This window comes from Astyanax mexicanus, unplaced genomic scaffold (genome assembly GCF_023375975.1).
Source record: "Astyanax mexicanus isolate ESR-SI-001 unplaced genomic scaffold, AstMex3_surface scaffold_45, whole genome shotgun sequence".
NCBI lineage: Eukaryota > Metazoa > Chordata > Actinopteri > Characiformes > Acestrorhamphidae > Astyanax > Astyanax mexicanus.
Window position 1 is genome coordinate 734,842 of NW_026040055.1, and position 25,787 is coordinate 760,628.

A 25,787-nucleotide genomic window follows, 5' to 3' on the forward strand; every position below is an offset into this window, starting at 1 on the left:
CTGTGGGATTTTCTGATCATCATTTAGTAACAATAGATTTGAATGTTACTCTCACATTTTCTGCTCATTATTATTGGCATTTTAATGTTAAGCTTTATGTTAAGATAATTTTTTTGTAGTAATTTTGTAGATTTTTGGGATGGGTGGAGAGAGCAGAAGGCTTCTTTTGATAGCTTGAGTCAGTGGTGGGATGTAGGAAAGGTGCAAGTTAGAGTCTTTTGTCAGAATTATTCTTCTCATGTGGCTAGTTCAGCACGGTTAGCTGTTAAAAAATTGCATCAAGATATTATGTATTTGGAAAATGAAGTAATTGGAAATAATAATGTGGAGTTACATAAGGATCTAATAGAGAAAGAACAGCAGTTGAGAATATATTTACAAGAGCAGGTTAAAGGTGCACTGATGCGGGCTAGGATTAGTTCTATCAAAGATATGGATGCTCCAAGTGCTTACTTTTTTAACCTGGAGAAAAAAGTTGCACAGCAGAAGCAGATGACTTATTTACAGCGTGAAGATGGGACTCTGACATCCGATCCAGCCGTGATGAGGAGGATGGCAGTGCAGTATTATGCCGAACTGTATGGCTCTCAGGACTGTGATTATGACTGTGTTACAGACCTGATTCAGGATCTTTCAGTGCTGACTCCAAGTCAGAGAGAGACACTGGACTTTGATATTTCTTATGAGGAACTTACAGCAGCCATGAAGCAGCTGAATACTGGCCGTTCTCCAGGATTGGATGGATTACCAGCTGAATTTTATCAGCGTTTCTGGACAGTGTTGGGAAGGGACTTTTATGAGGTACTGTTGGAGTGTCTACAGACTGGCCTACTCCCTACTAGTTGTAGGAGAGCAGTTTTGTCTCTCCTGCCTAAGAAAGGAGATTTGGGTCTTTTGAAAAATTGGAAACCTGTTTCCTTGATGTGTTCGGATTATAAGATATTTTCAAAATGCCTAGCTAATAGACTTAAATGTTATTTAAATACTATTATTGGGGAAGATCAAACATATTGTGTGCCGGGACGGTCAATTATGGATAATTTGTTTCTTTTACGGGATGTGATCGATTATAGTATAATGCATGATGAAGATTTGGGGAAGTTATCACTCGATCAAGAGAAAGCATTTGACAGAGTGGATCATGGGTATCTTTTTAAAACTATGATTGCTTTTGGGTTTGGAGACAAGTTTGTGTCATGGGTTAGGCTTTTATATAGGCTTTTATATTCCGATGCTTCTGTCATGGTGAAGGTTGGTGGGGCTTTAAGTGAAAAAGTGCCAGTGCAGAGGGGTATAAGACAAGGGTGCCCTTTATCAGGCCAATTGTATAGCATTACAATTGAACCATTGCTGTGCAGGTTAATAAGAGGGCTTAGGGGCATACCAGTAACAGGAGACCCATTTGGGACCTGTATTTCAGTGTCTGCTTAGGCCGATGTCGAGGCACTTGAGATTTATGAACGGGCGTCCTCGGCTAGAGGCAACTAGGGTAAAAATGAGGGCTATTTAATTGGTCCTTGGTCTGGTAATGAGATTCCTAGGCTTCCAGGTAACTTAGTTTGGGGACGGGAAGGTTTAAAGGTTTTGGGTGTGTTTTTAGGGAGCAGTCACTTTCAGAAAAAGAATTGGGAGGGTATGCCGGATAAAGGGCCCGATTGTCTAAGTGGAATTGGCTATTACCACGTTTGTCGTATAGGGGGAAAGTGCTGGTTGCAAACAATCTAGCTGCTTCTATGCTGTGGCACAGATTGATGGTCCTGGAGCCACCGGAGGGCCTGATCAGAGCAGCACGGAAGCGGTTGGTAGACTTTTTCTGGAGTGGACAGCACTGGACTCAGGCGGCAGTTTTTTACCTGCCACTTGCAGAGGGAAGACAAGGTCTAATGGACATTCAAAGCCGAGTCAGAGCCTTTCGGTTGCAGTCGGTAAAGCGTTTGCTTTACTGCAGGGATCTACCATGGACGCAGATGGCTGGTAGAATCTTACAGAGGGCGGGGGGTCTGGGGTATGATCTTCAGCTGTTTTGGATCAGCTTGGCTGAGGTGAATTTGTCTGCTCTTACCCCCTTTTACCGCTCGCTCCTCCAGGTTTGGGGATCAATGTTACGGGTGTGTCGGGATGTTCAGGATCCTGGAGAGTGGATACTGGAAGAACCGCTCTTTTTTAATCCACTGATACGGACTAATTTGTTATCCTCTGTGAGTTTGAGAGCGTGTCTTTTGAGACATGGATGCACAATGTTGAGCCACTGTATAGATGTTAATGGATGGAAATCAGCTACGGAATTTAGGGAAATAGCCGGTCTGCAATCTTCCAGGGTGGCTGCGAGGTTGTTGGAGGAGATACGGTCATACGGTCTGGGAGGATAGTGAGTGATGTGAGAATGCTTCCACTGAAGTGTAAAAACCCCGCGCTCAAGCACGTCCTCTCGTTCAGGCGCGCAGTTCTGATGTTCCTGAACGAGCCGACGTTAGATGTTTCCTTCAGAGTTTTATATGAAGGGAAATCCTACATGCTGTACGCTAGTACTGGAAGTCTGAGGTGTTTTGATTGCGGGGATATTGGCCACAAGCAGTCTGTCTGTCCGCACAGAGGGAGGGATAGTCATGTAGCTGGGCCGAATGGAGCTGGGGGTCAGGCGGAGGGGAGCTACAGTGTACAGTCAGCGCTGCTCACAGGTGATCCTGTAGATAACGGTGCAGCTGCAAACACTGAGCAGGAGCATGGTGGTGCAGGTGAGAGTGAGCAGGAGCGTGGTGGTGCAGCTGCAATTATTGAGCAAGAGTGTTGTGGTGAGATTGAGCAGGGTGGTGGTGGTGTAGGTCAGAGTAAGCAGGTGGATGGTGAGCGAGAGAGTAGTGACGGGGACGGATCTGTACAGTTTCCTGGGGGTAGTGATGATACTGGTGTTGATCAGGTTGCCAGTGTTCAGGTCAGTGGTGCTGCTGTAGGGATCAGTGGGGTGCAGGGGAGGGTCAGTAGCGATCAGGGGGAGGGGCTAAGTGCTGAGCAGGTAAGGCTAAGTGATGCAGGTCAGGTGTCGGACCCGCAGCCTGGTGCAGCAGTAATGGTACAGGCACAGGCGGAGAGTGCTGGGAGTAGTGGTTTGGCTCACAGTGGGGCTGGGATAAACACGGAGGTAGCAGAGAGTTCTATGGAGCTGGATGAGGAAATGGAGCTGCGTGGGTCACAGGATGATGATAGTTTCTCAGATATATCTGACATTGGTGTCTCTCAGTTTGGGGGAGACAGTCTGTTGTATACTCTGAAGGAAATTAATGATTTCCTGGATACTACGTTTGGTAAATCGGTTAATGTTGTAGATTTTTTTCCAGATGTTGAAAAGTTTATAGCATCTGTAGTGCACTTGCGTTCAGTAGCAAGTTTTGTGGAATTAGACAGAAAAAAGAGATTTCGTCTAAAGAATCATCTGACTAAACTAAGACAAAAGGAGCGTCTCAAAAAAGAAAAACAATGATCACAGTGCACAGGGTGTTTATTTCTTTTTCTGTTGCTGTCCTTGTCTGCTTATTCCTTCTAATTTCTCTTTCCATGGAGAGGCTTAGGATAGGCTCTTTAAACATTAATGGTGGCAGAGACATGGTGAAAAGGGCTATGATTTCTGAATGCATTACACAAAAGAATATAGACATCCTTTTTTTTGCAAGAAACCCATAGTGATCATGATAATGAGGCAGAGTGGAAGATGTGGTGGAAAGGAGATTTTTATTTTTGTCATGGGTCAGATATTTCTGCAGGGGTGGGAGTGCTTTTTAATAGTAGATTTAGAATTAGAGCAGGGTAGAATCTTAATGATTCAGGTAGAAATTAGACTAACAGAGTTCCTTTTTGTTAATGTTTATGCTCCAAATAGTGGTGGGGAGAGTGCGTTTGCTCTCCAGGTTAAAAGATGCTTTGCGGCAGGTCACTGGCAGTCCAGTAGTGGTAAGGGGAGGAGACTGGAACTGCACTCTGGACTTTACAATAGATAGGACAGGGGAGGAGCCACACCCACAGTCTGCTGTGATGTTGGGGGAGGTGCTAAATCAGTGTGCTCTGGTAGATGTCTGGAGAGAAAAAAAATCAGAAAGTGACACAGTGTACGTGGTTTAAGGCATCTGATAACTGTATCAGTGCAGCAAGGCTGGACAGGTTCTATATTTCAATGGCTCACAGAAATAGGTTTATTGATACAGGCATGTTTCCCTCAGGTTTCTCAGATCATTATCTGATTGTTTTGGATTTTATGATGTCAGATACACAGAAAGAAAGTTCTTATTGGCGTTTTAATGTTAAACTACTTCAGGATGAAGGTTTTATTCAACATTTTAAAACAATTTGGGAGGAATGGAGGCTGAAGAAAGAAGAGTTTTGAGCTCTTTTTTACATAAACAAGCAAAGAAGGCACTGGCTAGACATTGATTTTCTAGTGTTAATGAAATGGACTCTCCAAGTGCCTTCTTTTTTAATTTAACAAAAAAGGTTCAACGTCAGAATAAAATGCTGTACCTCCAGTCTCCAGATGGACGTGGGACTTCTCTTCCAACTGAAATGAGGAAACTTGCTACAGACTTTTTTATGGATTTGTATGGAGCTGTTGACTGTAATTCTTCATGCAGGGAGGAACTCTTGCATGATCTGCCCAAGATCACTGAGGAGCAGGCTACATCTACAGCTGCAGGATCTGGCCACTGCTGTACAGGAATTAACTTCTGGACGTGCTCCTGGGATTGACGGCATTCCTGCTGAATTTTTTTTAATCTTTTTGGGATTTTTTTGGAGAAGACCTGCTTGAGGTTTTTAGAGCTGTTTTTATTGAAGGCAGGTTACCGGTGAGGTCTTCACGGGCTGTACTCTCACTGCTGCCTAAGAAAGGGGATCTGGGACTTTTAAAGAACTGGAGGCCAGTGTCGCTTTTATGTACGGACTACAGGATTTTAGCAAAATGTCTTGCAAATAGACTGAAACTTTGCTTACACACTATAATACACCCAAATCAGTCAGGCTGATGTTCAAGCTCTTCGTAGAGCTTTAGATATTTATGCAAGTGCCTCCTCAGCGAAAGTAAACTGGGATAAATGTGAGACTTTTTTAGCATGGCAGTGGCAGAGGGCTGCACCCCCTACATTACCAGGTAATCTGCAGTGGGGCAGAGAAGGCCTGAAGTATCTAGGAGTGTTTTTGGGAACGTCACATTTTCTGCAGAAGAACTGGGATGGTATTGTGGAAAAGGTGTGTGCTAAGTTGTCTAAGTGGACCTGGGTCCTGCCACAGCTGTCCTATAGGGGGAGGGTACTGGTGGCCAATAACCTTATAGCTTCTATGCTGTGGCACCGAGTGACAGTTCTAGAACCTCCTGATGCCCTCATTAAGGACATACAGAGGCAGATCGTGAATTTCTTCTGGTCAGGCCAGCACTGGACTCTACCTGCCGCTGCAGGAGGGGGGGCAGGGCCTGATTGATCTGTCAAGCCGAATTAAAACTTTTCGATTACAGACTGTGCAAAGACTTTTATGTGGAGATGGACTGGCTTGGGCTGGCCCTGCCTGTGCTTTATTGCAGCGAGTGGAGGGCATGGCTTATGATAAGCATCTCTTTATTCTACGTGTAAATAAAATGAATTGTTCAGCAACATCTCTTTTTTACCAGTCTGTTTTTACTACCATTAAGGACGAGCCATTGTTTAATAACCCTCTCATAAAATCAAAATTTTAGACTCCAGATATTTATGACAGCGCCTCCAACGAGCAGGGATTACCACTGTTGATGGATCTGGTGGAATCTGGAAAACTGCAGATGACCTGTGTGCAGAGACTGGTGTCCAGTCCAACCGTCTGATGGAGAGGCTTCTGGGTGAGGTGATCGCTGCTCTCCCCTCACGCTTCAGGGAGGAGTGGGGACGAAACGCTGTTGAAGATGTGTCACCTCCTCTATCTGTATCCATCTCTGCAGCGGCAGTGGATTTTCAGGAGGTGGAAGGATCTATTCTGACCTTTCAGAGACCACAGCTGTCGTCTTTGGTGGCAGCCACAAAGAAGGCTCTGTACGAGACGTGTGTCAAGGTACAACATCAACGGTCCCTGACTGGGTTGAAGGAGACTAGATGGTTGGGGGTTTTGGACCCGGGTTCTTCCCCACGAGGCTGCTGGAGGTCCCTGTACAAACCCCCTATAGAGAAGCGAGCGGCTGATCTACAGTGGCAGATAGTACATGGGGCCGTGGCCACAAACAGACACGTAGCACACATCGACCCCACTGTTAGCAGTTTGTGTGTGTTCTGTGGCAGAGAGGAAACACTTGAGCATCTTTTTTTACGATGCACAAGGTTGGCTGCTATGTTCATGTTGCTCAGAGATTGGTTTGGCGCATATGGTGTAGTTTTTAATGAGCCAATGTATTTGTTTGGGCCGAGATATAAAGTTTCACAGAGAAAAATACTTGTTTTATTGAATTTTATACTGGGTCAGGCCAAGCTGGCTGTGTGGCTGTCTAGGAAGAACAAAATGAAGGGGTGTGGCTCGCAGGATGCTGGAGACAGGCTTAAAACTCTGATAAAGATTAGATTGAAAATTGATTTTGTTTTTTTTAAGATGACTCATAGAATTGAGGAATTTTGTCATGTGTGGGCCCAAGGAGATGTTTTATGCTCTGTTTATGAAGATGATATAGTCTTTACTTAAAAAAAAAAAGTGTTTTTTTGTTTTGTTTTTTGTTTTTTTGTGTAATGTAGATTTTTAATAGTAAAAATAAAGGGTGTCAAAGTCTCTCTCTCTCTCTCTCTCCCTCTCCCTCTCCCTGTCTCTCCCCGTCTCTCTCTCTCTCTCTCTCTTTATCCCCGTCTCTCTCTTTCCCTCTCTCTCTCTCTCCCTCTCTCCCTCTCTCTCCCTCTCTCTTTCTCCCTTTCTCTCTCTCTCTCTCTCTCCCTCTCTCTCTCTTTCTCCCCATCTCTCTCTTTCTCTCTCCCTCTCTCTTTCTCCCTCTCTCTCTCTCTCCCTCTCTCTCGTTCAGCTTCCCAGCTATAAGGGATTCAGGGGAACCGTTGAGGAGCTGGGGCAGAACCAGTACATGATCAGTGGAGAGGTGGAGATCATGGACTCCACCACTATCGTTATCTCGGAGCTGCCTGTGAAAAGCTGGACTCAGGTCAGTAGAACAGCAGTAGAACTATAAGCATGTGGAGCGTCTGGAGGAGAAGCTGCTGTTCTGAGAACAGCTGTGAACCGTTCTCTTCCTCAGACCTACAAAGAGACGGTGCTGGAGGAGATGCTGAACGGCTCTGAGGAAGAACCGGCCCTGATCACCGACTACGAGGAGCAGCACACCGACAACACGGTGCGCTTTGTGGTGAAAATGACCGAGGAGACGCTCCAAGCTGCTGCTGCTGTAGGTCTGCACAAGATCTTCAGACTGCAGAACCGCCTCGACTGCAAACAAATGGTACAAACAGAACCACACGTCTACTGTAACATCTACAACATCTCTACAAACCTCTCCAAACACTCACATCTACTACTGTAACATCTACACCATCTCTACCAACCTCTCCAAACACTCACATCTACTACTGTAACATCTACACCATCTCTACCATCCTCTCCAAACACTCACATCTACTACTGTAACATCTACACCATCTCTACCAACCTCTCCAAACACTCACATCTACTACTGTAACATCTACAACATCTCTACCAACCTCTCCAAACACTCACATCTACTACTGTAACATCTACAACATCTCTACAAACCTCTCCAAACACTCACATCTACTACTGTAACATCTACAACACCTCTACCAACCTCTCCAAACACTCACATCTACTACTGTAACATCTACACCATCTCTACCAACCTCTCCACTCACATCTACTACTGTAACATCTACAACATCTCTACCAACCTCTCCAAACACTCACATCTACTACTGTAACATCTACAACATCTCTACCAACCTCTCCACTCACATCTACTACTGTAACATCTACACCATCTCTACCATCCTCTCCAAACACTCACATCTACTACTGTAACATCTACACCATCTCTACCATCCTCTCCAAACACTCACATCTACTACTGTAACATCTACACCATCTCTACCATCCTCTCCAAACACTCACATCTACTACTGTAACATCTACATCTCTACATACCTCTCCAAACACTCACATCTACTACTGTAACATCTACAACATCTCTACCAACCTCTCCACTCACATCTACTACTGTAACATCTACACCATCTCTACCATCCTCTCCAAACACTCACATCTACTACTGTAACATCTACACCATCTCTACCAACCTTTCCAAACACTCACATCTACTACTGTAACATCTACACCATCTCTACCATCCTCTCCAAACACTCACATCTACTACTGTAACATCTACACCATCTCTACCAACCTTTCCAAACACTCACATCTACTACTGTAAAATCTACACCATCTCTACCATCCTCTCCAAACACTCACATCTACTACTGTAACATCTACACCATCTCTACCATCCTCTCCAAACACTCACATCTACTACTGTAACATCTACAACACCTCTACCAACCTCTCCAAACACTCACATCTACTACTGTAACATCTACAACATCTCTACCAACCTCTCCAAACACTCACATCTACTACTGTAACATCTACAACATCTCTACCAACCTCTCCAAACACTCACATCTACTACTGTAACATCTACACCATCTCTACCATCCTCTCCAAACACTCACATCTACTACTGTAACATCTACACCATCTCTACCATCCTCTCCAAACACTCACATCTACTACTGTAACATCTACAACACCTCTACCAACCTCTCCAAACACTCACATCTACTACTGTAAAATCTACACCATCTCTACCAACCTCTCCAAACACTCACATCTACTACTGTAACATCTACATCTCTACATACCTCTCCAAACACTCACATCTACTACTGTAACATCTACACCATCTCTACCAACCTCTCCAAACACTCACATCTACTACTGTAACATCTACAACACCTCTACCAACCTCTCCAAACACTCACATCTACTACTGTAACATCTACACCATCTCTACCAACCTCTCCAAACACTGACATCTACTACTGTAACATCTACACCATCTCTACCAACCTCTCCAAACACTCACATCTACTATTGTAACATCTACACCATCTCTACCAACCTCTCCAAACACTCACATCTACTATTGTAACATCTACACCATCTCTACCAACCTCTCCAAACACTCACATCTACTACTGTAACATCTACACCATCTCTACCATCCTCTCCAAACACTCACATCTACTATTGTAACATCTACACCATCTCTACCATCCTCTCCACTCACATCTACTACTGTAACATCTACACCATCTCTACCAACCTCTCCAAACACTCACATCTACTACTGTAACATCTACAACATCTCTACCAACCTCTCCAAACACTCACATCTACTACTGTAACATCTACAACACCTCTACCAACCTCTCCAAACACTCACATCTACTACTGTAACATCTACAACATCTCTACCAACCTCTCCAAACACTCACATCTACTACTGTAACATCTACAACATCTCTACCAACCTCTCCAAAGACTCACATCTACTACTGTAACATCTACACCATCTCTACCAACCTCTCCACTCACATCTACTACTGTAACATCTACACCATCTCTACCAACCTCTCCAAACACTCACATCTACTACTGTAACATCTACACCATCTCTACCAACCTCTCCAAACACTCACATCTACTACTGTAACATCTACACCATCTCTACCAACCTCTCCAAACACTCACATCTACTACTGTAACATCTACAACACCTCTACCAACCTCTCCAAACACTCACATCTACTACTGTAACATCTACACCATCTCTACCAACCTCTCCAAACACTCACATCTACTACTGTAACATCTACAACATCTCTACCAACCTCTCCAAACACTCACATCTACTACTGTAACATCTACACCATCTCTACCAACCTCTCCAAACACTCACATCTACTACTGTAACATCTACAACACCTCTACCAACCTCTCCAAACACTCACATCTACTACTGTAACATCTACACCATCTCTACCAACCTCTCCAAACACTCACATCTACTACTGGTACATCTACAACATCTCTACCAACCTCTCCACTCACATCTACTACTGTAACATCTACACCATCTCTACCAACCTCTCCAAACACTCACATCTACTACTGTAACATCTACATCTCTACATACCTCTCCAAACACTCACATCTACTACTGTAACATCTACAACATCTCTACCAACCTCTCCAAACACTCACATCTACTACTGTAACATCTACAACACCTCTACCAACCTCTCCAAACACTCACATCTACTACTGTAACATCTACAACATCTCTACCAACCTCTCCAAACACTCACATCTACTACTGTAATATCTACAACATCTCTACCAACCTCTCCAAACACTCACATCTACTACTGTAACATCTACACCATCTCTACCAACCTCTCCACTCACATCTACTACTGTAACATCTACACCATCTCTACCAACCTCTCCAAACACTCACATCTACTACTGTAACATCTACACCATCTCTACCAACCTCTCCAAACACTCACATCTACTACTGTAACATCTACACCATCTCTACCAACCTCTCCAAACACTCACATCTACTACTGTAACATCTACAACACCTCTACCAACCTCTCCAAACACTCACATCTACTACTGTAACATCTACACCATCTCTACCAACCTCTCCAAACACTCACATCTACTACTGTAACATCTACAACACCTCTACCAACCTCTCCAAACACTCACATCTACTACTGTAACATCTACACCATCTCTACCAACCTCTCCAAACACTCACATCTACTACTGTAACATCTACAACATCTCTACCAACCTCTCCACTCACATCTACTACTGTAACATCTACACCATCTCTACCAACCTCTCCAAACACTCACATCTACTACTGTAACATCTACATCTCTACCAACCTCTCCAAACACTCACATCTACTACTGTAACATCTACAACATCTCTACCAACCTCTCCAAACACTCACATCTACTACTGTAACATCTACAACACCTCTACCAACCTCTCCAAACACTCACATCTACTACTGTAACATCTACACCATCTCTACCAACCTCTCCAAACACTCACATCTACTACTGTAACATCTACATCTCTACATACCTCTCCAAACACTCACATCTACTACTGTAACATCTACACCATCTCTACCAACCTCTCCAAACACTCACATCTACTACTGTAACATCTACATCTCTACATACCTCTCCAAACACTCACATCTACTACTGTAACATCTACACCATCTCTACCAACCTCTCCAAACACTCACATCTACTACTGTAACATCTACACCATCTCTACCAACCTCTCCAAACACTCACATCTACTACTGTAACATCTACAACACCTCTACCAACCTCTCCAAACACTCACATCTACTACTGTAACATCTACAACATCTCTACCAACCTCTCCACTCACATCTACTACTGTAACATCTACACCATCTCTACCATCCTCTCCAAACACTCACATCTACTACTGTAACATCTACACCATCTCTACCAACCTCTCCAAACACTCACATCTACTACTGTAACATCTACATCTCTACATACCTCTCCAAACACTCACATCTACTACTGTAACATCTACACCATCTCTACCAACCTCTCCAAACACTCACATCTACTACTGTAACATCTACACCATCTCTACCAACCTCTCCAAACACTCACATCTACTACTGTAACATCTACAACACCTCTACCAACCTCTCCAAACACTCACATCTACTACTGTAACATCTACAACATCTCTACCAACCTCTCCACTCACATCTACTACTGTAACATCTACACCATCTCTACCATCCTCTCCAAACACTCACATCTACTACTGTAACATCTACAACATCTCTACCAACCTCTCCAAACACTCACATCTACTACTGTAACATCTACATCTCTACATACCTCTCCAAACACTCACATCTACTACTGTAACATCTACACCATCTCTACCAACCTCTCCAAACACTCACATCTACTACTGTAACATCTACATCTCTACATACCTCTCCAAACACTCACATCTACTACTGTAACATCTACAACATCTCTACCAACCTCTCCAAACACTCACATCTACTACTGTAACATCTACACCATCTCTACCAACCTCTCCACTCACATCTACTACTGTAACATCTACACCATCTCTACCAACCTCTCCAAACACTCACATCTACTACTGTAACATCTACATCTCTACATACCTCTCCAAACACTCACATCTACTACTGTAACATCTACAACACCTCTACCAACCTCTCCAAACACTCACATCTACTACTGTAACATCTACACCATCTCTACCAACCTCTCCACTCACATCTACTACTGTAACATCTACACCATCTCTACCAACCTCTCCAAACACTCACATCTACTACTGTAACATCTACATCTCTACATACCTCTCCAAACACTCACATCTACTACTGTAACATCTACAACACCTCTACCAACCTCTCCAAACACTCACATCTACTACTGTAACATCTACACCATCTCTACCAACCTCTCCAAACACTCACATCTACTACTGTAACATCTACACCATCTCTACCAACCTCTCCAAACACTCACATCTACTACTGTAACATCTACACCATCTCTACCAACCTCTCCAAACACTCACATCTACTACTGTAACATCTACAACACCTCTACCAACCTCTCCAAACACTCACATCTACTACTGTAACATCTACACCATCTCTACCAACCTCTCCAAACACTCACATCTACTACTGTAACATCTACAACACCTCTACCAACCTCTCCAAACACTCACATCTACTACTGTAACATCTACACCATCTCTACCAACCTCTCCAAACACTCACATCTACTACTGTAACATCTACAACATCTCTACCAACCTCTCCACTCACATCTACTACTGTAACATCTACACCATCTCTACCAACCTCTCCAAACACTCACATCTACTACTGTAACATCTACACCATCTCTACCAACCTCTCCAAACACTCACATCTACTACTGTAACATCTACATCTCTACATACCTCTCCAAACACTCACATCTACTACTGTAACATCTACACCATCTCTACCAACCTCTCCAAACACTCACATCTACTACTGTAACATCTACACCATCTCTACCAACCTCTCCAAACACTCACATCTACTACTGTAACATCTACACCATCTCTACAAACCTCTCCAAACACTCACATCTACTACTGTAACATCTACATCTCTACATACCTCTCCAAACACTCACATCTACTACTGTAACATCTACAACATCTCTACCAACCTCTCCAAACACTCACATCTACTACTGTAACATCTACAACATCTCTACCAACCTCTCCACTCACATCTACTACTGTAAAATCTACACCATCTCTACCAACCTCTCCACTCACATCTACTACTGTAACATCTACACCATCTCTACCAACCTCTCCACTCACATCTACTACTGTAACATCTACAACATCTCTACCAACCTCTCCAAACACTCACATCTACTACTGTAACATCTACACCATCTCTACCAACCTCTCCAAACACTCACATCTACTACTGTAACATCTACATCTCTACATACCTCTCCAAACACTCACATCTACTACTGTAACATCTACAACACCTCTACCAACCTCTCCAAACACTCACATCTACTACTGTAAAATCTACACCATCTCTACCAACCTCTCCAAACACTCACATCTACTACTGTAACATCTACATCTCTACATACCTCTCCAAACACTCACATCTACTACTGTAACATCTACAACACCTCTACCAACCTCTCCAAACACTCACATCTACTACTGTAACATCTACACCATCTCTACCAACCTCTCCAAACACTCACATCTACTACTGTAACATCTACAACATCTCTACCAACCTCTCCAAACACTCACATCTACTACTGTAACATCTACACCATCTCTACCAACCTCTCCAAACACTCACATCTACTACTGTAACATCTACAACACCTCTACCAACCTCTCCAAACACTCACATCTACTACTGTAACATCTACACCATCTCTACCAACCTCTCCAAACACTCACATCTACTACTGTAACATCTACACCATCTCTACCAACCTCTCCAAACACTCACATCTACTACTGTAACATCTACAACACCTCTACCAACCTCTCCAAACACTCACATCTACTACTGTAACATCTACACCATCTCTACCAACCTCTCCAAACACTGACATCTACTACTGTAACATCTACACCATCTCTACCAACCTCTCCAAACACTCACATCTACTACTGTAACATCTACAACATCTCTACCAACCTCTCCAAACACTCACATCTACTACTGTAACATCTACAACATCTCTACCAACCTCTCCAAACACTCACATCTACTACTGTAACATCTACAACACCTCTACCAACCTCTCCAAACACTCACATCTACTACTGTAACATCTACAACACCTCTACCAACCTCTCCAAACACTCACATCTACTACTGTAACATCTACACCATCTCTACCAACCTCCCCAAACACTCACATCTACTACTGTAACATCTACAACACCTCTACCAACCTCTCCACTCACATCTACTACTGTAACATCTACAACACCTCTACCAACCTCTCCACTCACATCTACTACTGTAACATCTACACCATCTCTACCAACCTCTCCACTCACATCTACTACTGTAACATCTACACCATCTCTACCAACCTCTCCAAACACTCACATCTACTACTGTAACATCTACACCATCTCTACCAACCTCTCCACTCACATCTACTACTGTAACATCTACACCATCTCTACCAACCTCTCCAAACACTCACATCTACTACTGTAACATCTACACCATCTCTACCAACCTCTCCAAACACTCACATCTACTACTGTAAAATCTACACCATCTCTACCAACCTCTCCAAACACTCACATCTACTACTGTAACATCTACAACATCTCTACCAACCTCTCCAAACACTCACATCTACTACTGTAACATCTACAACACCTCTACCAACCTCTCCACTCACATCTACTACTGTAACATCTACACTACCTCTACCAACCTCTCCAAACACTCACATCTACTACTGTAACATCTACAACATCTCTACCAACCTCTCCACTCACATCTACTACTGTAACATCTACACCATCTCTACAAACCTCTCCAAACACTCACATCTACTACTGTAACATCTACATCTCTACATACCTCTCCAAACACTCACATCTACTACTGTAACATCTACACCATCTCTACCATCCTCTCCAAACACTCACATCTACTACTGTAACATCTACATCTCTACATACCTCTCCAAACACTCACATCTACTACTGTAACATCTACACCATCTCTACCAACCTCTCCAAACACTCACATCTACTACTGTAACATCTACACCATCTCTACCAACCTCTCCAAACACTCACGTCTACTACTGTAACATCTACACCATCTCTACCAACCTCTCCAAACACTCACATCTACTACTGTAACATCTACACCATCTCTACCAACCTCTCCAAACACTCACATCTACTACTGTAACATCTACAACACCTCTACCAACCTCTCCAAACACTCACGTCTACTACTGTAACATCTACACCATCTCTACCAACCTCTCCAAACACTCACATCTACTACTGTAACATCTACAACATCTCTACCAACCTCTCCACTCACATCTACTACTGTAACATCTACACCATCTCTACCAACCTCTCCAAACACTCACATCTACTACTGTAACATCTACACCATCTCTACCAACCTCTCCAAACACTCACATCTACTACTGTAACATCTACATCTCTACATACCTCTCCAAACACTCACATCTACTACTGTAACATCTACACCATCTCTACCAACCTCTCCAAACACTCACATCTACTACTGTAACATCTACACCATCTCTACCAACCTCTCCAAACACTCACATCTACTACTGTAACATCTACACCATCTCTACAAACCTCTCCAAACACTCACATCTACTACTGTAACATCTACATCTCTACATACCTCTCCAAACACTCACATCTACTACTGTAACATCTACAACATCTCTACCAACCTCTCCAAACACTCACATCTACTACTGTAACATCTACAACATCTCTACCAACCTCTCCACTCACATCTACTACTGTAAAATCTACACCATCTCTACCAACCTCTCCACTCACATCTACTACTGTAACATCTACACCATCTCTACCAACCTCTCCACTCACATCTACTACTGTAACATCTACAACATCTCTACCAACCTCTCCAAACACTCACATCTACTACTGTAACATCTACACCATCTCTACCAACCTCTCCAAACACTCACATCTACTACTGTAACATCTACATCTCTACATACCTCTCCAAACACTCACATCTACTACTGTAACATCTACAACACCTCTACCAACCTCTCCAAACACTCACATCTACTACTGTAAAATCTACACCATCTCTACCAACCTCTCCAAACACTCACATCTACTACTGTAACATCTACATCTCTACATACCTCTCCAAACACTCACATCTACTACTGTAACATCTACAACACCTCTACCAACCTCTCCAAACACTCACATCTACTACTGTAACATCTACACCATCTCTACCAACCTCTCCAAACACTCACATCTACTACTGTAACATCTACACCATCTCTACCATCCTCTCCAAACACTCACATCTACTATTGTAACATCTACACCATCTCTACCAACCTCTCCAAACACTGACATCTACTACTGTAACATCTACACCATCTCTACCAACCTCTCCAAACACTCACATCTACTACTGTAACATCTACAACATCTCTACCAACCTCTCCAAACACTCACATCTACTACTGTAACATCTACAACATCTCTACCAACCTCTCCAAACACTCACATCTACTACTGTAACATCTACAACACCTCTACCAACCTCTCCAAACACTCACATCTACTACTGTAACATCTACAACACCTCTACCAACCTCTCCAAACACTCACATCTACTACTGTAACATCTACACCATCTCTACCAACCTCCCCAAACACTCACATCTACTACTGTAACATCTACAACACCTCTACCAACCTCTCCACTCACATCTACTACTGTAACATCTACAACACCTCTACCAACCTCTCCACTCACATCTACTACTGTAACATCTACACCATCTCTACCAACCTCTCCACTCACATCTACTACTGTAACATCTACACCATCTCTACCAACCTCTCCAAACACTCACATCTACTACTGTAACATCTACACCATCTCTACCAACCTCTCCACTCACATCTACTACTGTAACATCTACACCATCTCTACCAACCTCTCCAAACACTCACATCTACTACTGTAACATCTACACCATCTCTACCAACCTCTCCAAACACTCACATCTACTACTGTAAAATCTACACCATCTCTACCAACCTCTCCAAACACTCACATCTACTACTGTAACATCTACAACATCTCTACCAACCTCTCCAAACACTCACATCTACTACTGTAACATCTACAACACCTCTACCAACCTCTCCACTCACATCTACTACTGTAACATCTACACTACCTCTACCAACCTCTCCAAACACTCACATCTACTACTGTAACATCTACAACATCTCTACCAACCTCTCCACTCACATCTACTACTGTAACATCTACACCATCTCTACAAACCTCTCCAAACACTCACATCTACTACTGTAACATCTACATCTCTACATACCTCTCCAAACACTCACATCTACTACTGTAACATCTACACCATCTCTACCATCCTCTCCAAACACTCACATCTACTACTGTAACATCTACATCTCTACATACCTCTCCAAACACTCACATCTACTACTGTAACATCTACACCATCTCTACCAACCTCTCCAAACACTCACATCTACTACTGTAACATCTACACCATCTCTACCAACCTCTCCAAACACTCACGTCTACTACTGTAACATCTACACCATCTCTACCAACCTCTCCAAACACTCACATCTACTACTGTAACATCTACACCATCTCTACCAACCTCTCCAAACACTCACATCTACTACTGTAACATCTACAACACCTCTACCAACCTCTCCACTCACATCTACTACTGTAACATCTACAACACCTCTACCAACCTCTCCAAACACTCACATCTACTACTGTAACATCTACACCATCTCTACCAACCTCTCCACTCACATCTACTACTGTAACATCTACAACACCTCTACCAACCTCTCCAAACACATATCTTTAAACACGTCTCATTTTTTAATAGGAATCAGTTGTTATGTATATGGTGGAGATGGAGAATGAACAGGAGTTTAATAGAGATTAAATCAGTGTTTCTTCTTCTCTGCTGCAGGTGTTGTATGATGTTCTGGGTTTTCTGAAGAAGTACGAGTTGGTGCAGGACATTCTGAGGGATTTCTTTGATCTGCGGTTGAAATACTACGTCCTGAGGAAGAACCGGCTGCTCGGCATGCTGGAAGCTGAGATCAATAACCTGCATAATCAGACCGCGTTCATTATGCAGAAGAATGAACGTACTCTGGTGTTTGGTATGTAGTGCTGGACGATATGGCCAAAATTTATATCACAATATATTTCTTAAATTTCGGTCGATACGATATAATTTCGATATTGATATAAATACTTTGAAGGCCTCAGAAAACTGCTAAGAATCCCTGCAATCCCTGCAGCACTGCGAATTTAAATTATTATATAACTGTGTATTTGCACTTTTTGTATTTTTTGTATCTATCTATCTATCTATCTAATGGAAATCTGAAATCTTTGAAACCTCCTTTCACAAAAACTTTAATACTTTAGAAATAAAAGTAGTCAAAATAAATCAATGCTCAATATTATTTGCATAGAGCAAAATAATAACATGTCATCCCTTTCAAACACAAGCCTATATAACTATTACCAATAAAAATAACTTGAAATTACAACAGAGGCAGAGCTTCTTATTCTTTGTAAACAAATTTAACAGATTAAAACAAAAGTGTTTCAACTAGGATATAGAATACAAGAAGCCTTTATATACATAAATAAATTATATACTCAAATAAACAAACCTATAGATCGATAGATACTTTATTTATCCCGAAGGAAATTTAGGAAGGCTTTATCAACTATAAATAACTTAGTTACAACATAAGCTATAAAAGTGCTTCAGACAGAATACAAGAAGCCTTTATATACATAAAAGAAAAACGTTTGGCTCCAGCGCAAGACATTTTAGCTGCGTAGCGAAGCGGACCCGAGCTTAGCCATTTTAACCTAGCCTAGCCTAGCCTAGCCTGTTTGGCTACGTGCCTGTGTGATTACGTCATCACGCACTGACGTAGCCCAGCTACGAGGGCTGAATGTGTTGAGCTCTGCGGCGAGCTGACTCCAGTAAAAAACGCCTGTCCGTGATTCTGTAAATAATACATATCAATATATTACTAAACTGATATCACCGTTATTGAAACACTTCTTATCGCGATAAATACCGATATGGAATTATTATCCCGGCCTATGGGCAAGCGTGGTTCTCCTGTTTCTGCAGCGCTGCTGGAGCTCAGTGCTGAAGGTCTGATTAATGTGGGCTGATTTCTTCCAGGAAACACTCGTAAGGAGACGATCATCGCGATGCAGAAGATGGGTTATCAGTCGGACCATATTAAAGTGTGGAAACGAGCCCAAGAGAAGGTATGATGAGATCCGGAGCCGAATATGAAGACCAAACGCTCTAATCACATCCAGATAATCAATAACTGATTCTGATTACTGATCAGCCCTAACTGATCAATAACTGATCCTAATAGTCATTACTGATCAATAACTTATCCTGATACTGATTACTGATCAGCTCTAACTGATCAATAACTGATACAGATTACTGATAAGCCCTTACGGTTCAATAACTGATCCTGGTCCTTTAGCAACTGCCTAGCAACACCTTACTTACCACCTGTTATACTTTAGCAACTGCTTAATAACACCTTAACAACTACCACAAATATGATCAGAACCACCTAGCAACAACCAGGAGTACCTTAGCAACTGCATAGCAACCCATTAGCAACCACTTTAAAATTATAGCAAACTGCCTAGCAACCATCTTAGCAACAACTTGGAATACTTTAGCAACTGCATTCCAACACCTTAGTAACCAATTTAGATATGATAGCAAGTGCCTAGCAACACCTTAGGAACCACCTAGCGCAGCACCTTAGCAACTCCCTAGCAAGACTTTCATACATACTTTAGATATGATAGCAACTGTCTCGCAACCATTTAACAACACCTTAGCAACCACCTGGAATACCTGCCTAGCAACACCTCACTTACCATCTGTAATACCTTAGCAACCACCACAAATATGATCAGAACCACCTAGCAACCACTTAACATCTTAGCAACAACATGGAATACCTTAGCAACACATTAGCAGCAACTTTAGAAATTATAGCAATTGCCTAGCAACCAATTTCAGAAACGATAGCAACTGTCTAGTAACCCTTTCTGAAAAGTTAGAGCATGCTTAGCAATCAGTTAGCAACACCTTAGAAACCTTTTGGAATACCTTAGTAACTACTTAGCATCACCTTAGTAACCACTTTATTTATGACAGCAACTTTATAGGAACCATTTACCAACATCTTAGTAACCTCTTGGAATACCTTAGCAACTAAATACCTTGAATAAAATACCTAATATCTAAATACCTAAATACCTTGGCAATCACCTTAAATATGAGTGTTCTATTGTTCTAGCATAGCGACCATTTAGCAAGATCTTAGCAACCACTTAGTAATTACTCACACGCTCTACACACCATGCCCCACACCTACCACTATTCAAACACTAACACCTTAGCAACCACCGCTCAGTGATATTAGCGCACGTTTCTGAGCCGACTCATTGGTTTCTTCTAGGGAGTGGAGGAAGAGTCCGAAGAGGATGATGAGGAAGAGGAAGAAGGAGGTTCAGGACCGGACTACAACTACCTGCTGAACATGCCCGTGTGGTTCCTCACCTCAGAGAAGAAGGAGGAGCTCTGGAGGCAGAGGGATGAGAAGGTATCAGCAGGGCGAGAGTGATGGAGTCGTTTCAGCAGATCTTTCATTTCTACAACTTTTACTCTGCTTGTTCTGCTGTAGATCACAGAGCTGAAGGTGCTGCAGAGGAAGGAGGCTTCAGATCTGTGGAGGGAGGATCTCGCTGCCTTCACAGAGGAGCTGGAGGTAAAGCTGCACCTGCAGGAGGTTCTTCAGTTAGTCTGAGAACGTCTCTCTGATCTTCTCCTCTACTGGAGGTTTCTACAACTTTAGAACTGGCCTGATCTGCTGATCTCTGATCTGTAGCGAGTGGAGCAGGAGCAGGAGGAGTCCCAGCTCACACTGACCCAGGTTCAGGGGAAAGAGGGCGGAGCCGAGGAGGTAAAGAGGAAGAACCGGACCTGGCCTACGCCTCAGGAATGTGTCACCGGGGTGCGTTTAATACAGATTTATAAGAGTTTAATGATTTATCTTATCAATAAACACATTATTAGATTAAATATTGAATAGGGTTAAATCGACTCCAGTTATAATAGAAGGGTTAATTTTTGGTGCAGCTGCTGGAATTGAGCTGGTTAATTTGGTCTCCAGCACTGAAGTTCCTTCACTTATCTCTCAGCCTGGAGCTTCAGCACTTCATACTGGATCTACAGCTTTAGCAAAAAGAAGAGAAACGTCTTCAGCTGCTGCTTTTGTGGAGCTGAATGATTTTATTAAGATGATTTTAATTGTTTCCACATACAGTGCTAATTTATTCTGTTTTATTCCTGTAATTGTGAATTACAGTTTATCAAACTACAGTTTTATCTCTTTAGGCTGAGAGTGAGGGAAGTGTGGAGGTGATGATGATGATGGAAGTTGAGGAAGAGGAAGCAGGAGAAGCTGTGGAGACAGGACCGGATGCTCCTCTTACCAAGAAAGCAAAAAAAAGGTGTAGAAAGTGGAAAGGTAATCCACGCACCGACACATTTAATAAATCTATACAGGGCCATCTAAAACATTACAATATCTTTAAAAAGTTACTTTATTTCAGTAATTCAGGTCAAAATGTGAAACTCATATATTATATAGATGTATTAAACAGAGTGATGATTTTGGCCCACAGCCAATGAAAACCCGAAATTCAGTGTCTCAGAAAATTTGAATATTATATAAGACAAATTGGTACTTTTGGCAGTGTGCCAAGTCCTGCTGGAAAATGAAAGCTGCATCTCTATAAAAGTTGTCAGTAGCAGAGATTCAGCATGAAGTGCTGTAAGATTTTGTGGGAAAACAAAACTGCACTGACTTTAGACTTGATAATAAAACACAGTGGATCAACACCAGCAGATCACATGTCTCTCCAAACCATCACTGATTGGTGGAAACTTCACACTAGACCTTGAGCAGTTTGGACTGTGTGTCTCTCCACTCTTCCTCCAGACTCTGCTCTCATTATTTACTTTTAAATAGCTGTAATAGTACTCTGGGAAGATACTTTAAGAAGTTGTAGATGAAATACTTGAGGTTTGATTTCAGCAGTAGGATCAGTGAGTCACGAATGTGAGCATTGGCGTAGGAACCGAAAAAAAAAGCAGAAATTGTTTTAAAATAAACTTTTACATTTACATTACATTTTATTACATTACATTTGGCAGACGCTTTTGTCCAAAGCGACTTACAATAGTCAAGTACAATGTAAAATAAGTTTAAAGGTAAAACATCTTTGGATAGGGATAAAAGGAGGTCAAAGGGAAATAAAGGGATAGAGAAGTGAAGGAGGGGAAGAAGGAAATGACGTTAGAAGTAGTTAGTGTGTTAGAGGTGTTAAGAGAGTAAGTGCTCTTTGAAGAGCTCTGTCTTCAGGAGTTTATTAAAGATAGTGAGAGATTCTCCTGATCTGGTAGTGGAAGGTAGTTTGTTCCACCATTGGGGAACTCTGTATGAGAACAGTCTGGATTGCTTTGTGTGAATGTTTGTTTGGTAAAGCGAGGCGACGTTCATTGGAGGAGCGCAGCGGCCGGGAGGTAGCGTAAGCCTTCAGGAGCGAGTGCAGGTAGGAAGGAGCTGTTCTGTCATCCCCTTGTAGGCGATTGTAAGAGCTTTGAATTTGATGCGAGCATCAACTGGTAGCCAATGGAGCTCAATGAGCAGCGGGGTGACATGTGCCCGTTTTGGCTGGTTGAAGACCAGACGTGCTGCTGCGTTCTGAATCATCTGGAGTGGATTTACTACACAGGCCGGGAGGCCAGTTAGCAGGGCATTGCAGTAGTCGAGGCGTGAGATGACGACTGCTTGCACCAGGAGTTACTTTGAAAGCGCACCAAAATCTGCACCCCCGCTATGAAACGCACCTCGTCTCGGGAGCACATTTCTTATTAAAGTTAGCTAAACAACTGGAGAAGAAGAGGTGAGTGTGCGCTCCCGAGAGAGGGTGCTTTTCCTGGCGGGGGTGCTGAATTCAGCACAACACCGGCTTTACACGTGCGGTCAGAGATTAGAGCAGTGAATCACAACAATAATAATAACCTGCAATAAAAACAACGTCTTGATATGTCTTGTTCTGCAGACTGGGAGGGTTTGGGTTATCTAAGGTCTATATTTACTGCTGCCAAAAATCTCTATGAAATGTGTAAATATACAAAATAATAATCATAAGAAACAAATCTGATTTTATATTATATTATTTAAAATATCAGGTGATCAGTTTTTGTCACTTTTAAAAGGGTGCAAGAAACCTTATACATAATTTCACACATATGTTTTGTTGTTAAACAGTAAATGTAATGTGGAATATTATGTTTAGGTTGTAAAGAGACCTCTGGTTAGATTAAACTAATAACAAACACTAGTACAGATAAAATTATATTTTATTTATTTGTGATTCACTGTAATTCTGTAAATGGTGTTGTAAGTTACTAAAATTCATTTTTTAGTAAATGTTTCCCCCCAATATAACCCCCCCCCCCCCTCCTACACCTTTGGTTGTGAGAGTTTATAAAGTTGATGTTTTTGAATCAGGTAACAGGAAAAGAAAAGCTCCTGCAGAGGTTGAGCTCAGTGCTGTTCCTAACCGAGGAGATTCTGCTGTTCAGCCTCCAGCGTGAGTCTACTTCTTTATCCTCCTCCTTCTTCTCCTCCTTCTGATCCTCCTGCTCTTTATTATTATCATAATAATCCTGTTTAATCCTGTTTAATAGGAAGAAGAAGAAGTGGCAGAATAAAAAAAAGAAGCAGCAGCAGAAAAAGAAGCAGCAGCAGGAGCAGAAAAAGAAGCAGGAGCAGAAAAAGAAGCAGCAGCAGGAGCAGAAAAAGAAGCAGGAGCAGAAAAAGAAGCAGCAGCAGGAGCAGAAAAAGAAGCAGCAGCAGAAAAAGAAGCAGCAGCAGGAGCAGAAAAAGAAGCAGCAGCAGGAGCAGAAAAAGAAGCAGCAGCAGGAGCAGAAAAAGAAGCAGCAGCAGGAGCAGAAAAAGAAGCAGCAGCAGGAGCAGAAAAAGAAGCAGGAGCAGAAAAAGAAGCAGGAGCAGAAAAAGAAGCAGCAGCAGAAAAAGAAGCAGCAGCAGGAGCAGAAAAAGAAGCAGCAGCAGCAGAATCTAAAAAATCTGTAGAAAAAAGATTTATCCAGTACTGTTCACAAAGGTTTACATATGTTTAAAACTGAGCAAATGTGTTCATAACTGAGCAAAACTGTTAATAACTGAGCAAAACTAAACATATAATAAACCTATTTAGTTATTGATACTTTTCCAGCAAACCAGTGTATTTCTTTATTTCTCTATTTATTATTATATATAGATATAGATCCACTCACTCACTCATCTTTAGCCTTGACCTCTGAAATTCTCCAACCGCTTTATTGAGGAGATTATCTTAAAAGTTCATACTGAATTGATTGAAGGTCATTTATGGGTATTTTTTATATATTTTGTTAAATAAGCACCATTTCAACATTTATATTACCTTTATTAGCGGGTCAGAAGGGTTCAAATAGACCACCGAAGGCGTTTCGTCATTTTGCAGTCGGCAGCATGTTGTTTACACATACGTTCTATTCTGTGTACATTTACCTCCTAAATATCACTGCATTCTATGTAACACCAGCAAACTCCGTCCGGATCACATTCTTCACAGAGGATCATTAAAGTATTTAAACAGGTGAAAACTCTTAGCAGTCTGGTGATGTTGAGCAGTGTAGTCTGTGTTAGAGCTTTTAAAGGCAGATTATTAGAGAAAGTGGTTCTCAGTTCAGGAGCAGTGCTTTCCCACAGGGTTTATTATTTATTTACAGTCATTAGTTTATTACAGCACACCTGACCCAAATAATCAACTATCAACTAACTAATCAACTAACGTATCAACTAACAACTATCTTATCAACCAATCAACTAACTAATCAACTAACAACTAACGAATCAACTAACTAATCAACCAGTCAACTAACTAATCAACTAACTAATTAACCAATCAACTAACTATTCAACTAACTAATCAATTAACAACTAACTAATCAACTAACAACTAACGAATCAACTAACTAATCAACCAATCAACTAACTAATCAACCAATCAACTAACTAAT

The 25,787-nt window shown here is 42.0% G+C and overlaps 1 protein-coding gene across 1 annotated transcript in view; it reads left to right on the forward strand.

Annotated features, from left to right (window-relative positions):
- The window catches only part of LOC125780516 (DNA topoisomerase 2-alpha-like), a 65,390-nt gene extending 40,453 nt beyond the window's left edge, over positions 1-24,937 (forward strand). Inside the window, exons 23-32 of the mRNA XM_049473734.1 lie at positions 7,010-7,144; positions 7,238-7,438; positions 18,543-18,738; positions 19,791-19,879; positions 21,109-21,252; positions 21,334-21,417; positions 21,538-21,663; positions 22,047-22,179; positions 24,232-24,313; positions 24,411-24,937. Of these exons, the coding sequence (XP_049329691.1) occupies positions 7,010-7,144; positions 7,238-7,438; positions 18,543-18,738; positions 19,791-19,879; positions 21,109-21,252; positions 21,334-21,417; positions 21,538-21,663; positions 22,047-22,179; positions 24,232-24,313; positions 24,411-24,816 (1,596 nt within the window). The 3' untranslated portion in view covers positions 24,817-24,937. The remainder of the gene's footprint in view (positions 1-7,009; positions 7,145-7,237; positions 7,439-18,542; positions 18,739-19,790; positions 19,880-21,108; positions 21,253-21,333; positions 21,418-21,537; positions 21,664-22,046; positions 22,180-24,231; positions 24,314-24,410) is intronic.
- Positions 24,938-25,787: the final 850 nt, after the last annotated feature.